This window comes from Terrapene carolina, unplaced genomic scaffold, assembly GCF_002925995.2.
Source record: "Terrapene carolina triunguis isolate 2854851 unplaced genomic scaffold, T_m_triunguis-2.0 Scaffold66, whole genome shotgun sequence".
Taxonomy (NCBI): domain Eukaryota; kingdom Metazoa; phylum Chordata; order Testudines; family Emydidae; genus Terrapene; species Terrapene triunguis.
The window spans coordinates 96,580,726-96,597,706 of record NW_020664417.1 but is presented as its reverse complement, the minus strand read 5'-3'; the positions used below and the strand labels follow the sequence as shown (position 1 = coordinate 96,597,706).

Here is a 16,981-nt window from a genome sequence, read left to right as displayed (position 1 = left end):
CCTGCCTGCTGTGGCCCCACGCCGCTCCCGGAAGCGGCCGGCTGCTGCTGGCAGGTCTCTGCACACCCCTGGCAGGGGGGGAGGTGGCTCCGTGCTCTGCCCCCACTCCCAGCACCGTCCTCACAGCTCCAGGAGCTGGGTGGCAGTGCTTGTGGGCAGCGCACGGAGACCCGCTGCCCCCTCCCCCAAAGGGGCGCACAGAGACATGCCAGCAGCAGCCACTTCTGGGAGCAGCGTGGGGCCATAGCATGCAGGCAGCCTGCCTGAGCCCTGCTGTGCCGCCAGCCAGGAACCGCCTGTGGTAAGCACCTCCTGGCCAGAGCCTGCACCTCGCACCCCCTCCTCCACCCCAACCCCCTGTCCCAGGTCAGAACCCCTTCCTGTACCAAACTCCTTCCCAGAGCCCACACCCCTCATCCTCTCCTGCATCCCCAACACTCTGCACCAGCCCAGAGCTCCCTCCTGCATCCAAACTCCCTCCCAGACCCCGCACCTCCTCCATTAATATAGTAGAAATGTGCAGCCCGTTACAAGGTACCAAAATTCATGGAGTGGCCCCCCTGCAAAAATTATTGCTCACCCCTGTTCTACGTGTATTAGAGGCATGATGAGCACAAGTCACTATGTTGGAATCCACATCCAAAGTTTAGTGGCATCATGGTTTTGATTCAGGACTCATCTCCCTCTCCTATGTACTGAGAGGGCAATATGAACAAAACAAACCCCTGACCTGGACACTTCTGAAGTAGGAGGGTTCAAATCCGAATCCAAAATTTCCCAGAGTGCAAGGTGATTAAATTTAGCATCAATTTCAGCCCATCACAAAGAGGGGGGTGAGCAAACTCAGAGATGGGTTTTGGTTCACATCTCTATTTCTCTCTCCCTACGGATATTTAATTTATTGAGAATGAGATTCTAAGCAAGCCGCTAGATATGCTGTAGCACTTAACACTTGTAGGTTATTAGCTAAAACTTTAGTAAAACTGTTTAACTGTTAGTTCGTTCTCTCTCTCTCTCACACACACACACACACACACACTTTTCATGGGCAGGAAATGTGCGACTCCTTTGCAAATTCACTGCAGATTTAACTATACAAAATGCTCTCATCCTTTGAAACATGCAACAGGTTTTACAAATGAGGTGCTTGCAGCTGACCATTGAGAGCTGCCAAATTGGTTGCTGGTGCTAGTGACCTATATGGAGAGAGATGGGGAGCCAGGCAAAGTCAAACAGACAGTGAAGTAGCCCTGAAGGGCATATGCTGTGCATTTGTAATGAGCTGGAGCAAGCGGGGATGCCAACAATACCATCTGGTGGCATTTTCAGGGGCATTCACAGTCAGCTTTGGCTGTGTGTATGGAGAGACCTTCTCCTCTCTCTCAACAAGCATTTAGCAATCACTAACCCCTGTGCAAGACATGGTCACAAAAGCGCTCTCCCTATGTTAACTCATCATGAAACGCTAGCTCACAGAGGACCTGATCTACTACTGTGAAAGCCAGTGTGAGTTTTGCCATTGACTTCACTGAGAGCAGCAGCAGGTTCACACAGCATGCAATATCTGTCTGGGATGGGGGGGAGGGGGGGGAGCAGATAGGGGGCTCTCCATTTTGTTTCCTGCTTGGGGTTTTCTAGGTGGGCCAGGCAGTGGGACCACAGTTAACGGCCACAGTAGAAAAGCTCTAACTCGTCAGGACAGAAGTGTCAAAAGTATAGCTGTGAAAAACCCCAAGCCTCCTGCATCCTGCTGCTAGATGTGCTCCCTTTCAAAGCCACTGCCTATTAATCATGCCTCACACTAATCGCCTGCCAACAGCAGCTGGAAGGGTTTGCTCTAGGGCAGCGTTTTTCAACCTTTTTTCATTTGCGGACCCATACAAAATTTCAAATGGAGGTGTGGACCCCTTTGGAAGTCTTAGACATAGTCTGCAGATACCCAGGGATCTGCGGACCAGAACTTGAAAACTACTGCTCTAGGGAATCATTAGTTTGGTCTCTTTATTTGGGCTGCATTTCCAGTGAATGGAAGTGAAATGAACCAACAACAACATTTAGTGCTTGCTGGCCCGGGGAGGGAAAGGGGATTGCAAGTTGGTCTATAGTTAAGACTAAAGCTAGCTCCTCTTTGTGGGCTGGATTCTGTTCCCACTAATGTCAACAGAAGTCATTCCATTGACATTCGCAGGAGCTGCATCAGATAATAAAATGTCTGGACCCTCACACTCTCCTCTCTCTCTCACCCCCTCTCTAAGAACCTTACAAAGAAGTTGAATCTCCTGAAATTCTGCACACTGCATCCCATCATGGGACGTTTAGTAAATATCAAAGCAAGACTTTTAAAGTGACGGTGTTCTGAAAATCCGCCTTTAGTTTATGCTTGGAAAAGTAGAGGTTGTTTATTCTGGCAGTGTGGCCCAGCAGACAGAGCAATGGAACTGACTAAACAGACCTGGGTTCTATTTCTGCCTTGGCCACTGGCCTGCTGGGTGACCTTAGGCAAGTCACTTCCTCTCCCATGTCTCAGTTTCCCCATCTGTAAAATGGGGATAATGATACTTTGTAAGTCACTATATAAGAGCTAGATATTATTAAATTATATCCCTAAAACGGTTGGCCAAGATACTCATTGGCCTTGCTGAGGCAAGGGGCCTTTTTGTGGTTTTAGGAGGGCTGGGGCTGTTAAGTGCATACAGAGAAAGGTTTATGAACATATACTGAATTCAGCTGGTAGATTGAGCCAGATGGGGCGGGGAGGGGGGTAGGTGACGGGCCAGGGCCTGGACTTCAGAGTAGGAGACTAAAGGGAAATGTGGAGAGGCACAAAATCTGGGAAAGGACATGATACAGAAGGCAGCGTGACCAAAACTTGCGATTTTATCGCAAGTCTCACAATAGCGGGTTCTTTTTTCTTAAAGCCCCAGCTCCCAGAGTCATGTGATTATGTGAGCATATCAACTTTCATTTAAAAATTAAATTAAATTTCTAGCCCTCATGGTTGCAGAGAAAAGCTTGAAAATGTGACTTGAGTGCACTCTAATGGCTCAGAAACCAAAAACGCAAAGAAAACAAACCATATATTTATTTTTATAAAATTAATAAAATTTCATGATATTTAAACCAATCTTATGGTTTTTGAACATGTAGGGTTGGCAATATTGAGGGAGGAACATGAACCAGTGGAGGGAGCTGGAGAGTGGGGTGAGAGTGCACACATGGAGTGGTGCCCTCTGGGCTCTGGGAAGGCAGGAGGAGAAGGAAGGGCACTGGTGAGACATGAAGGGGTGATTCAGGGCATGTGGGGACCTCTGGAGGACAAAAGGGAGTTAGCATGGAATAGGGCAGGGGAGAAAAGGCACAGAAGGTGGATGCAGGACCATGGAGGCATAGAGGGTGTGCGCGCACAGGGGACCTGGGCAGACAGAGGGGCCCAGCAAAAGGCCGAGTGCTTGGATAGAAGCCTTCCCACTGCCCCCTCCATTCCTTCCCGCAGTTCATCTCTCATGGTCACACATCCCTCCTATGCCCTTGCTAGTCTCTGCAGCAAGAGAGCCTTGATCTGGTGGGTCTCAAAAGCGCCTATGAGAGCAGGGCTCCCCTCCTGCACACACTTTCTAAACCCACAAAGGAGTTCAAACGTTGGTGCTCATTTAAAAATAGACAGGGAAATTCCTGCACAAAAAATTTAGCTAAAATTGAAAGCGGGTTTCAGTGGAATCCAGTTAACACCCAAAACACAGTGGTGTTATTAATTATTCACATTACGATAGAACCTAGAAGTTACAACTGAGATATGGGCCCTACTGCAAAGATGGTCCAATGGGTAGAGACAGCCTGGGATCTGAGGAGACTTGGTTCAATTCTCTGCTCTGCCCTAGATTTTCTGTGAGACCTTGGGCATGTCACTTAGTTTATCTGAACCTCAGTTCCCTATCTGTAAAATGGGGATAGTACCTCCCTATTCTGACAGTGTTGTGAGAAGCTGTACACTAAAGAGCGAGGCCCTCATTATTATGGTAACGGGGGGCATATAATTACCTTAGATAGTGCTAGGCACTGTACACATATATATAGCAAGAAACAGTGCCTGTCCCAAAGAACTCACAATGTAATTAGACAAGAAAGACAGCACAGAGAAATGAAGGGCCAGATTTTCAAGAGAGATCAGCACACTGGTTGCCCCCATGACTGGTCAAAGGTCTTACACAGTCTGTGGCAGAGCCATGAACACCCCAGTCTCCTGAGTCTCAGAACTGTGCCTTAACCACAAAGCCATCCACACTTCTTAAACATTGTCCAGAGGCTGCAGGTATTCATGCTGCCAACCTTGTTTGGCTCCCTTCAGTTTTCTTTACAATCAAATTTGGAGAAAAAGAGAAACTAGAATAAAAACAACTCAAGATAAACCAAAAAGAGTTTGTTCATAAAAGCCCAGTGAAAAAGTAAATCATAAAGCAAGGAGCTCAAAGACTCCACCCACTGCTATGTGCTTGTTGCTTTTTCAACACCCTAAACCAGCAATAGACAGTGTGGTTGGGTGGGGTGTGGGAATAGGGAAAATAAACCAGGTGTGTTTTGTTTGGATATTTTAGTTTAAAAGGCCATATTGACTTTAGAAATCAGCACAAGCCAAAAGAGGCCAAAGTCAACAGCAACCCATCACTGTCAAGAAATCCCATGGAGGGAGAAGGGGGGAAAAAAAGGCAAGTCATTGAGGCTGTCTCATTAAGTCATTGTTATTGGTTCCGTCCTTCACTTAGTCTAATACAGTCTCCCTGTTGACGGGAGCTGCTAGACTCTTGTCAGCACTTGTGTTTGGGGTTTGTAAATGCAAAATGAATGCACACATATACACACATGCAAAAATGTGTGCACATCATTTACAGACATTATTACAAGGATTGCAACAGTTACAGGAAACGTGCACACAGCTGAGTGAAATTCTCCCCAAAGCAGAGGGCCAACATAAGGCCAAGGAAGCAATTAAATCCACCCAGTTGGGAACAGCTGACTCACAATTCCCAGATTTCCATAGGACATGTGGGATTTACTCATGACATTTTGCAGGTGAAAGCTTCAAGTCCACTATGGAAAATGTACCTCACATTAGCAAGTTTCTTTCATTTTTAGCTATTATTTGCATTAAAACTGAGCCACATGAAATCGGGGCATCATCGTGCTAGATACTGTATATGCACTAGTTAGAGACAGTTTCTTCCCCAAAGAGTTTACAGTCTAAATAGACAAGACAAAGGATGGGAGAAAGGAAGGATCATTATCTCCTTTTTACAGATGGAAAGGGAAGACTCAGAAATTAAGTGACTTGCCCAAGATCACACAGTGAATTAGTGGCAGAGTCAGGAATTGAATCCAGATTTTTCCAGACCAGTGCCTTGACCACAAATTCATCCTTCCTCCAGTCAAGGTGTTGCAGATAAGGAATTTTAGAGGAAGTTTATGTTGATAGTTCTTTCAAGTGCACAAAAGGAACTAGTGTCTACCTCAGGTGATATCCTTGAAACTAGTAAGAGTGGGACATATTCACTCCTGGTGTAAGTCCACCTGTCCTAAGGAATTACAGTACCTCCAGGGATGTATTTGGCTCACTGGTTTTAATTCACTAATTTCTAATTAAATAACTGATTAACAATCATAATGCCGGGAAAGAGATTAAAGGTCTTCATGTTCTTATTTTCTTTTAGAGTCTAAAAGCCCTCTCTGCATCTATGGTTCAGCATATTCAGATTCCCTGTCTGATCATGATTCAATCTATAAAAATATACAGGGCTAACAAAGAAAAGCTATTACCATCCTATTAAACAAGGGTGTATTTGATGTAAAGCTTCATTTGGGAGTGTTCACTAATAAACAGGTTTGCATTCAGAGTTTTCTGGAATCCCTGCTGACATTTCATAGCAGACACGTCAATCAGAAGAGATGAAAATCAGTACCAGACAAACTAGATAAGTGCTCTGCCCAGCTGTGGAAAAACATGGTGCAAAATCTGGGAGAGGGGGACCAGTTCTAGAAACCTAGCAGAGCATGCATGCACACTTTTTTTGCCCTGATTCCTAGCTGGCTGCCAGATGGGCATTCCAAACTGCAGCTACCACAAGGTTCCTCAGGACTAGGGGGCAGCAGCAGAAACAATTTTGTTATTAACAACAACTATAGTCCCTGGAACTGGCAGAGATGGGGAGAAGGAAAAGTTGGAGCCCATAGAGGGTCTTAGATGATTAACCCACATTCTTTGAAGTGGATCTGGCTAGGACAACAATCAATACAATAGTTTCTATACATGGCTTCCACGCTCTCAAGTAGCATCCTTAGGGTAGTAAGGCAGTGGTCCCCAAACTGTGGGGCACGCCCCCTAGAGGGGCCGCAGGGGAATGTTCAGGGGAGCACAGCAGGGCCCTGGTCAGCCCCTATTGGGGGTGGGAAGGGAGCACCACCCAGCCCTGCTCTGCCCCCAGCTCCACTCCAGCCCTGCCCCCAGCCCCAACCGTGGCTCCGGCTCCTGGCCACAGCTCTAGCCCTGACCACAACCTTGTTCCTAACCGCAGCCCCTACCCTGGTCCCAGCCTGGGCACCTGACCATGGCTCCCAGGGGGGCGCGGACTGGGTAAAGGGGGACGCGACTGAAAGTTTGGGGACCACTGTTCTAAGGAGTAGTATACAGAGGGACTCATAACCAGCCTCTCTTCTTTTCCCCTTCCAGCAGGAATCCTGTCTCCTCCCTTGCTCCCAACTCCCTGCCATAAGCCATCATAGACATTACTTTCTTTCCAACCACAAGCCACATGACTTCCCAACTACCTCCCTCCACCTATTACCAGCCTCATCTCTCCATTGGCTCCATGCCACATGTTCCTAGCTCCTTCCTGGACTGCTCTCCTGATGTGACCTGCCTTTCCCAGGCTGTATCATGATCCTGCAGCACATGCATGCATACAAAAATAAGATTTACATATAGGTACTAGGCCTGTCGATTAATCGCAGTTAACGCATGCGATTAACTCAAAAAAATTAATCGTGATAAAAAAAATTAATCGCGATTAATCGCAGTTTTAATCGCACTGTTAAACAAGAGACTAGCAATTGAAATTAAATATTTTGGATGTTTTTCTACATTTTCATATATATCTTGTATTCTGTGTTGTAACTGAAATCAAAGTGTATATTTTAATTACAAATATTTGTATTGTAACAATGATAAACAGAAGAAATAGTATTTTTCAATTCACTTCATACAAATACTGTAGTGCAATCTCTTTGTCCTGAAAGTGCAACTTACAAATGTACATTTTTTTTGTTACATAACTGCACTCAAAAACAAAACATTAAACTTCAGAGTCCACTCAGTCCTACTTCTTGTTCAGCCAATCGCTAAGACAAACAAGTTTGTTTACATTTACAGGAGATAACGTTGCCCGCTTATTTACGTCACCAGAAAGTGAGAACAGGCATTTGCATGGAACTTTTGTAGCTGGCATTGCAAGGTATTTACGTGCCAGATATGTTAAACATTCGTATGACCCTTCATGCTTCGGCTACCATTCCAAAGGACATGCTTCCATGCTGATGACACTCATTAAAAAAAATGATGTGTTAATTAAATTTGTGACTGAACGCCTTGGGGGAAAATTGTATGTCCCCTGCTCTGTTTTACCCACATTCTGCCATATATTTCATGTTATAGCAGTCTTGGATGATGACCCAGCACATATTGTTCATTTTAAGAACACTGTCACTGCAGATTTCACAAAACTCAAAGAAGGTACCAATGTGCGATTTCTAAAGATAGCTATAGCACTCGACACAAGATTTAAGAATTGAAGTGCCTTCCAAAATCTGAGGGTGATGAATTAGGGAGCATGCTTTCAGAAGTCTTAAAAGAGCAACACTCCGATGCAGGAACTATAGAACCTGAACTACCAAAAAAGAAAATCAAACTGCTGCTGGTAGCATCTGACTCAAACGATGAAAATGAACATGCGTCGATCCACACTGCTTTGGATAGTTTTCAAGCAGAACCTGCCATCAACATGGACACATGTCTCCTGGAATAGTGGTTGAAGCGTGAAGGGACATAAATATTTAGCGCATCTGGCACTTAAATATCTTGTGACGCCGGCTACAACAGTGCCATGAGAATGTCTGTTCTCACTTTCAGGTGACACTGTAAACAAGAATTGGGCAGCATTATCTCCTGAAAAGGTAAACAAACTTGTTTGTCTGAGCAATTGGCTGAACAAGAAGTAGGACTGGGCGGACTTGCAAGCTCTAAAATTTTACATTGTTTAATTTTTGAAAGCAGTATTTTTGAACATAATTCTATATTTATAAGTTCAACTTTCATGATAAAGAGATTGCACTACAGTACTTCTATTAGGTGAATTGAAAAATACTATTTCTTTTGTCTTTTTACAGTGCAAACACTTGTAATAAAAAATAAATATAAAGTGAGCACTGTACACTTTGTATTCTGTTGTAATTGAAATCAATATATTTGAAAACATAGAAAACATCCAAAAATATTTAAATAAATGGCATTCTATTATTGTTTAACAGTGCGATTAATTTTTTTAATCGCTTGACAGCCCTAATAGGTACATGCATGCTGCATAGTTGGGATCTGGCGCTGAACTTCCCCATACCCAACAGCATTTGGATCAGGCCTAATCTCTATATTTACAGTACCAGGAAATCGACAGTGAGATGGGAGTGTGGTCTAGTGGATGAAGCACTGTTCTCCATGTCTCCCTGTATGTACATAACGTCCTCCCTGAACTGATCCATAGGGCCAAGTTCCTTCTCCTCCATATTTCTCAATGCTCACCTCTGCTGAGATACCTGCAAGAAACTAGAGGTGAGGAGCAAGCAGCTGCGGGGCAACTGGAATAGGCTGATACTCACAACCACCAAAGAGTACCAACATACACTATAAAATTCTATATTTGTTATTGCATATTTCTCCCCAACTGTTTACATGTTGCTCATCTTCTTAGATTGTCAGCCCCAGGGTACAGGGATAAATTTGGAGGTTGCTTAGTACAATGGGCCTCCTTTGAGTTGCTGGATTACTAGGAATTTTTAATAAAATTCAGCAATATCTATGAAAAACAATATTTTGCAATTATATGATGCGTCTCATCCCAAGATCTCAAAGCACTTTACTTGCGTTATTTAAGCCTCAGTACACCCTTATAAAGTAGAGATGTATTTCCATTCTACAGATGGAAAAATGGAGACGCAGAGACTTTTCCATCTCTTGTCTTTAAATGAAGACTGGATGTCTTTCCAGAAGATATGGTTTAATCAAACTCAAGTTACTGGGCTCAATACAGGAGTCACAAGAGGAAATTACTTGTTTGGTGTTATACAGGAGGTAAACCTTGATAATATAATGGTCATTTCTGACCTTAAAATCTATAAATCTAGGTGACTTGTATAAAATCACACAGTGAGCCAGATGTGAACTGACCTCCTGAAGAACTCAGGAGTCTTGACTTCCAGTCCTTTGCCCCAACTACTAGATAATATATCTATCTTTGTACATATTGTAATGAACTGGCATGTATGTGTGTGCATGCACACACGTGTGTCTACAAATGCAACACCCCCCCCCCCCCACTATCTTCTGCTGGATGGAATCAGAACTGCTCAACTTTGTATTGTAGCCCCTATATTGGTGTCAGCTAAAGGAGATTCTCCTCTAACTCAACTAGTAGGGGCCTCTGCTTTTGAAACAGGTGGTTATGGGTCTAGTCCTGAGGAAGTTCTGAATGGCCCTGTTGTGTGCAATGTAGTGACAATGCTATAAAACCAAGATCTGGTACGATATACATATTTTCATTCTGAAAATACCATATTTAAAGAAACAAATCAAAGAACAAGGAGGCATTAATTCTCTGGCATAATCCATCAAGCTCAACTTGTTCTGCAGTAATGAATCTTACAGTAGCACTTGGAATTCCAAACTACAGCCATCTGAGGATTAAAAAACAAACAGAGAAACCAAATTCTTTCAGGTTTCTAGGAACATATCTTATACAGACGCTGCTATAGGTGTACATATGAAAGAGAGAAACAGACACAGAGTGTATAAGTAAAATGAAAGGGTTATTTGTTTTTTATATAAAAGCCCCAAATAATTTATTTTCTAACATTTACCATCTTGTACCACTCCTCTTGAAAGTTTAATGATCACGGGGGGGCAGAAAATACAGAACATTTTCACTCACTTCCAGTGAAAGCTCCTTTATCTCACTTGTATTAAAGACATCACTAGCAATTTGTTAAGGGGGGGGTAAGTTTTGAAGTGTCGTTAAAAATATTGCTGTAACTTTCTTTACAAGTGTACCTGCAATTTCCCTCTTCCTGATACTAGATACATTTTTTAAAGTAAGTAGCTCCCAATAGGTATTTGCCCTGACTTCAAAGAAGACAACAACTATTTTTGCTCAAAGTCTTCACATCCCTATAAACTCTTCATAATGTTTGCTCACAATGCTCCTTAGATTTAAAGGAAAACTCCAGTGTAATTTCAAAGATGCTCTATTTATAACAGGCCTGATCCTGCAGCAACCAGTCCTGATGAAGTCAGCCAATGAGCCTGATTTTAATCTCTGTCATGGTTTCACAGTCATAACTTCACTGAAGTCAATGGAATTACTTAATGTACACATCATTGTAAGAGAAATCAAACCAGGTCCAATGGGAGTTCTTGCATGAGTAAATAATGCAGGTTCAAGCACCACAACTAGAGTATCTAGACACAAAGAAGAGTAAAATCAGAATGAAAATATGAGACCTGATCTGCAGCAGGTATAAATCAATGTAACTCACTGACTTCAATGGAGTTACAGTGATTTACACCAACAGGAGATCTAGTTGATAGGATAAAATTCTGCTCTCAGGTACTCTAGTGCAACCTCACAGATGGCAAAAATTTAGGTTCAGGCAATAAAAATGTTTTGTTGTATCTAATGGGAACAAAAGCGTTTTCATGACACTTAAAAAACAAAACAAAAAAAGCCCAACTCAACAAATGTGGGTGTTTGTTTAAATATCCCCCTTGCATTACTTAAAACACCAACACCTTTCACTGGTCCCTGAGAACCAGGAAATGAAATTGACTGGCTTAGTTTAACTGTCCAAGCCAGTGAAGTGCAAAAAATAAATTAGCAGCAGCAGAGATGAAAAGTAAATCAAATTTTTTGTTTCAGCATCTGCAGGTGTGAGAGGGCACTGAATAATACACATGCTGTGCTGGAGGTAGGGGAATTGTGCAGATAGTTTCCATAGGGGTGCAACCAAATTTTAAAATGAATTCACTTGGCCTGTATCCCTTTTGTTTTCACTTTCTGAGAATGTTCTAGCAAACATGTTTATTGACAAGAACATTTGCAGAAACAGAGTATCTACCTAGTTATTTACACTGTGCATAGCATCATGAGAGTTGCAAATCTAACCAAGTTAATTGGAGCACCTTGTACTCTAATCTAGTTGAAACACTGAACAGAGTACTGCTAAAATATCTGCAGAAAGCTAATTTCAAAGTACAGAAAACCAAACTAAAAGGACCATTGGTCTGATCCGGTCTGGCAATTCCTATATTTCTGAATTAATTTGTAATTGCAAATATTCCAGTGGGAAACCTGAGTCTCTCAGCTAAGCTCAACCAATCACATGACAGAAACAGACCAAATGACCTATCATTATAATCAAAACAGCTGGAATTTTGATTATTTGCTACCAGATCTGCTCATGAACAAGAACTATTCACAGGAATTATTCGGCAAATAATTTTGAAAAATGAACACATTAGGGGAAATCATGATTAACAACAGGCAATTCCCAAGCAGAAAAGGAGGGGGAAATTCTTCAAATAGCTCCCATAGATACAAATTATTCACCCAGCTCTATGGAGGTTCTAATGCCAGATTTTTCAAAAGAGTTTAGAACTCCCAATAGAAGTAATTTTTTCAAAAGAATTTAACATCCACAGGTGCCAAACAGGGGACAGATTTTCTACAGAGCCCAAACACATTAGGCAGAAAGCACTTTCAAAAATGTGATCAGAATGGTCACATGGGGAACTGCTAGGCTGACCAGATAGCAAGTGTGAAAAATCAGGACAGGGAGTGGGGGGCAATAGGAGCCTATATAAGAAAAAGCCCCAAATATTGGGATTGTCCCTATAAAATCGGGACATCTGGTCACCCTAGGAGCTGCTGGATGGCTGAGTACTTCTGAAAATCTGGACCTTACTTGGATGTCTAAATGGAAGCTGAGCTCAACTAGTCCAAGGTGCTGAGTTCTTGAAAATCTGGCCCCTGAGGACTTTCAATATCCTGCCCCTAAGAATGCATTCTGTTCTTTCAAACACTATTAAAAAGAATCCCAAAGCACAGTTGGTCACGCTTAGCAGAGGAATACACAGTATACTGACATAACATGGCAATGAGATGTGAACTTCTCACCTCTTCTCTCCTGATCAGAATCACCTGCACAACAAAAAAAGAACAAAACAAGAATACCTTAGCCACAGAGAAATACAAATTGTAAGAAGCAGGGGGGAGGGTAGAAATTGAGACAGAACAATATTGTGACAATTAACCCTTGTGATTTTAGTGCCAGCCTCACAATACTTGGTTCTTCTTTGAATGCCCTATCTGCTGGAGTGCTGGGATTACATGAGAACCTCAGCTTTCATTTCAAGAAAAAAGTACATTTCTAGCTATTCTGGTTGTGGAGAAAAATTTGAAAACATGATTTGAGTGAGCCCTAATGTCTCAGAAACCAAATAAAATAACTGCAACTTTTTTCCCCCAAATCTCATTATATTTAAACTGATCTTATGTTTTTGAGATCTGACTCATGATTTTTGAGCACTTGGGGGTTGGTATTGCTAGAAACATACCACTCACCAGGTCCAGGAAGGATGGGCAGATAAAGGTTTCAATGGCTATTGAAATGGACTATAAAAAATAAACTGAGAAGAACTCAAGATTATTTTGTATAAAAATATAATAGCAGTGGCAAATAGAAAAGGAGTAAAACTAGCACACAAGACTAAGGAAATTCTTAAGGCAAAGAAATCACTTGTTTGTAAACAGTGGAAGCATGACAAATACCATTTTCAAATGGAATTCAAACTTTTTATTACATTCTAATGAATGCTGGCTTGTAGCACTGAGAACCCTGTTCACTTTTATTGCCACTTAACCTCACACTGGGGTCTCAGCTTCTCAGCACATTATGATCCTATGGCCCCTTTAAGAGGGAGTCCTGTACTTGTCCCATTAGCTTTGCCTATTGGAAGATGAAGCAAAAAGTGCTGCCAGACAGGAAGATGAATCCAGAGATTACTGTCAGGCTGAGCAGACTCTGAAATGGGGGCTGCTGCTATGTAAAATTTGAGGTTGGTTTGAACCACCCAAGGCTCAGTGAGAAAGACAAGAGCCCTCTAAGAATGTGACTGCACATAGCTACGCAGAGCATAATTCTACACCAGTGCAGCAGAGAACAGTGGCCATGTGCATGCATGCTTCTAAAGACTATGGGTCAGATCCTCAGCTGGTGTAAATCAGAATAGTTCCATTGCCTTTAATGGGGCAATGCCAATTTTTATCAGCTGAGGACCTGATCCAATAAAGAAGCTGGGTCCAAGAATTCTAGGAATGGTTACTCTTCAAGACACACATCTGTAAGACAAAGCACTGTAGGGAACAGCTATGGACTGGCAGAGGGTGGACCAGATGTGACCTAATAGGTCTTTCTCAGCCTGTAACTTCTGTGATCCTTGTTTGTGTTTTTCTTACTTGTAGTATCTCCTGATAAGTCAGCAGCAGTGTAAAACAATTGTCTTCCTTAAAACAGTGTGACATGCACATGGCATATGGGCTGGAGGAGGTGGGGAGGGGAAAAGGAGGGGAGGGGATGAACAGGTACTGCTTCCAAAACATAAAAGAACCAAATAATTCATTGAACACAAAGTGAGATTTAAAGTGCATTTCTCCCAGAGTTTCCAGCTTTTACAAAGCCAGCTTCTTTTGAACATTCATGCTAGGGAAAAAACCCACCCACATCTCCTTCCATGGACCACTTCCCTCCTGGGAATGGCAAGGCAGAGACATGGTACAAGTGATGAAGCTTGAGTAAGAAAAGGTAGAACCAACCATGTAGAAACAAGGCTCACACTTTCCCATACGAATCCATTTATAACTAGTTTACAAAGGGTTGATAAACTATTAGATGTTTTAATAAACTGTTAATTGATTGTTATGGAGTCCATCAGGTTGCTTATAACCATGGCTTATGAACCTCTATAAACACTTTTTAGTGTGGTGCTTATAACAATTGATAGCATATGCTACTTGTGTCTGTAACATGCATATAACATTGATCAGTCATTTATTAACCCTTTATAAAATATATATTAATGATACCTTAATACGAAGAATGATCGAACCAAGGGTTCAGTTAAAACCAGTCAGGCCGTAGGTTAGAGAGAGAGAGTCTAATGGTAAGTGCTTACCTGGGCCTTTTGATGGGTCACCTAGAGAAAGCAAAACAAACCATAATGAGTGTCAGTGACTGAACCCTTACTTCTTTCACCAGACTTTGTTATTTCAATCCCCAGCACTTCTATAGCCCCTTCCATCTGTGGCTCACAAAGTGCCTGAAACCCTCCTGTGTGGCAGAGTGGTTTCCCCCATTTTATAGAATCATAGATTTTAAGACCAGAAAGGACCACTATGACCATCTAGTCAGACCCACAGCATAACACAACAGAGAATCTCCCCCAAAAGGAAGTATTCTCCTCATTATACAGATGGGAAACTGAAGCACAGATTGATGAAATGACTGTCCTTAGATTAAACAGCAGGTCAGTGGCAGAGCGAGGAAAAGAATTCAGGTCTCTTGCCCCCCAGGCCAGTGCCTTAGCCACCGAACCACAGTCTCTCAGTTTACACAAAAACTGCAGCACAGAAATCAAGGGCCACATTTGTAAAAGTGGCCTTTACTGTACGCTCTCTGGAGCAGGGACTGCCACTGTGTTATTTGCTTATTCAGTGCCTACTGCTAGGGGGCACTGATCCCTTTCCTGGGCAGTTCCTTCTTGGATCCCATTCAGAACTGTGACCTAGATCATCAGCTCTTTGGGGCAGGGATTGTTTTTCATATGATGAGTCCCTGGTTCCCTGACTGGGGTCCTTAGGTGTTATCAAAATACAAATACGTAGTGATAATATCTGCCCTTTGGACCATTAAAGCACTTCAGCTGAGCAGGATCCCAGTGGTTTTTTTTCTTGCTTATGTGTTCTTTTAAAGAATGACTTCACAACCAATGGGACTGGGTATCACCAGACCCTTTTTACAGATGAGGAAAGAGACAGTGGTGATGTGATTGGCCCAAAACCTGTGGCAGAAATGGGACTAGAAATCAGGACTCCTGGCATCCCAGTCAAGTGCCTTAGCCACATACCACTGTTCTTCCCTGGACACAGCCTGAGTTTTGTTTCCCTGTCTTCTAAGTATAAGGGCCAGATCATCAGCTGGTGTAAGTCAACTTTGCTCCATTCATTTCAATGGAGAGGGGCCAGTCTACATCAGCTGGGGCGCTGGCCCTAAAAAGTTTACTTCTGGTTTCCAAATGCTCTCAGGAAACAGAAGAAAGGAGAATAAAGCCAGGTATTAAAGGGGCGAGGGGCCTGGAGCACAGAGAAGAAGAGGAAGGAATGAAAAGTGTCCTTGCCATACCTGAAGTGACAATGGTTTCTGGAGAAGTTACTGCCATAGTGATGTTCCCCATTGCGGGCACTGTCTTTACGTCTTCTGAAGCTGTTTGTGCAGCAGAATATGTGGTGCTGGGTGGACTGGAGGTGGACCCAGGTGCAGGCACAGTTGTCCTCATGGTGCGGTTTTCATTGCCCGGCAAGCTGACAGTGGTGTTCGGAGGGAGCTCTGTGGCTTGCAAGGTAGTAGGCCCAGGCGCCATGGTAACTACGGTTGTTGGAGAGCTAGCGTTCAGACTGTTTGGACTAGTGCCCTTTCTGCCATCTGGCTCTGATGTAGGGGCTTTCACGGAATGCATGGCGGAGGTGTGCTCTATGGACGGTGGCACTGGAAGCAACAAAGCACAAGGTAACCTCCAATGTCTTTTTATTCCTTCCCCTCCCCAGCATTGGGGCAGCTGAACCTGGGAACACCAAATGGGACCAATTCTCCTCTGGCTTTACTTCAGTGTAACGCCATTGACTTCAGTCAAATAACACTGGTGTGAAAGGAAAATTAGGCCCTGCATCTGAACCGCAGGAGTTCAGTGACTGGTAGGTGTCTGATCCAGCTCCCGTTGAAATCCCTGGGAGTCTTTCCAGTGGCTTCAATGGGAGCTGGGTCTGGCTCTAGGCAACCAGGGATGTGTGACAATCTCAATCCTTCCCATTCATTTTCAGCCACAGATTATTTAAAAGGTAGGTTTTCAGTATTAAATGCAGCTGACCTCAGCTTTCATTTGACACAGCAAATGTTTGCACTGAGTTATCAGAGTCCAAATATAGTTTCACTTGGCACTGCGGGAGGGTCTGAATGGAGGAAAAGATGACCTCCCACTATATTCCCTGTTATGGCAGTAAGATCAGCGGGGGGATATTGCCAACAGGAAGGCACAAAGGCCACCAATGTCCATCATCCACAACTGCAGGATTTTGGTCAGGTGGGATGTGCCCACTAAAAAATGCTTCAGGGTAAGGCAAAAAATGCCTCAGGGTTCCAGTCAGCACACTGTGGGGTAAAACTTCCGTCCTGCCCCCATCAGGCAATCAGGATTGTCCACCTGAATGGAATCAATGAACCAAGGATTAAAAAGAATTTGCATAAACCCTGCTGATACAGTATCTGTGTATTCCTAAAGCACCTATTACCTTGCATGCATGAGCAGTGATAGATGCATCCAGTGCACACACTGACTCAA

At 43.2% G+C, this 16,981-nt stretch overlaps 1 protein-coding gene across 1 annotated transcript in view; it reads right to left on the bottom strand.

Moving 5' to 3' along the window:
- PTPRA (protein tyrosine phosphatase receptor type A) overlaps window positions 1-16,981 on the bottom strand; it is a 127,577-nt gene that overhangs the window by 40,542 nt on the left and 70,054 nt on the right. The window contains exons 4-6 of the mRNA XM_026648119.1: window positions 15,769-16,131; window positions 14,543-14,563; window positions 12,486-12,509 (exon numbers count right to left, since the gene is read on the bottom strand). Coding sequence (XP_026503904.1) covers window positions 12,486-12,509; window positions 14,543-14,563; window positions 15,769-16,131 — 408 coding nt within the window. The remainder of the gene's footprint in view (window positions 1-12,485; window positions 12,510-14,542; window positions 14,564-15,768; window positions 16,132-16,981) is intronic.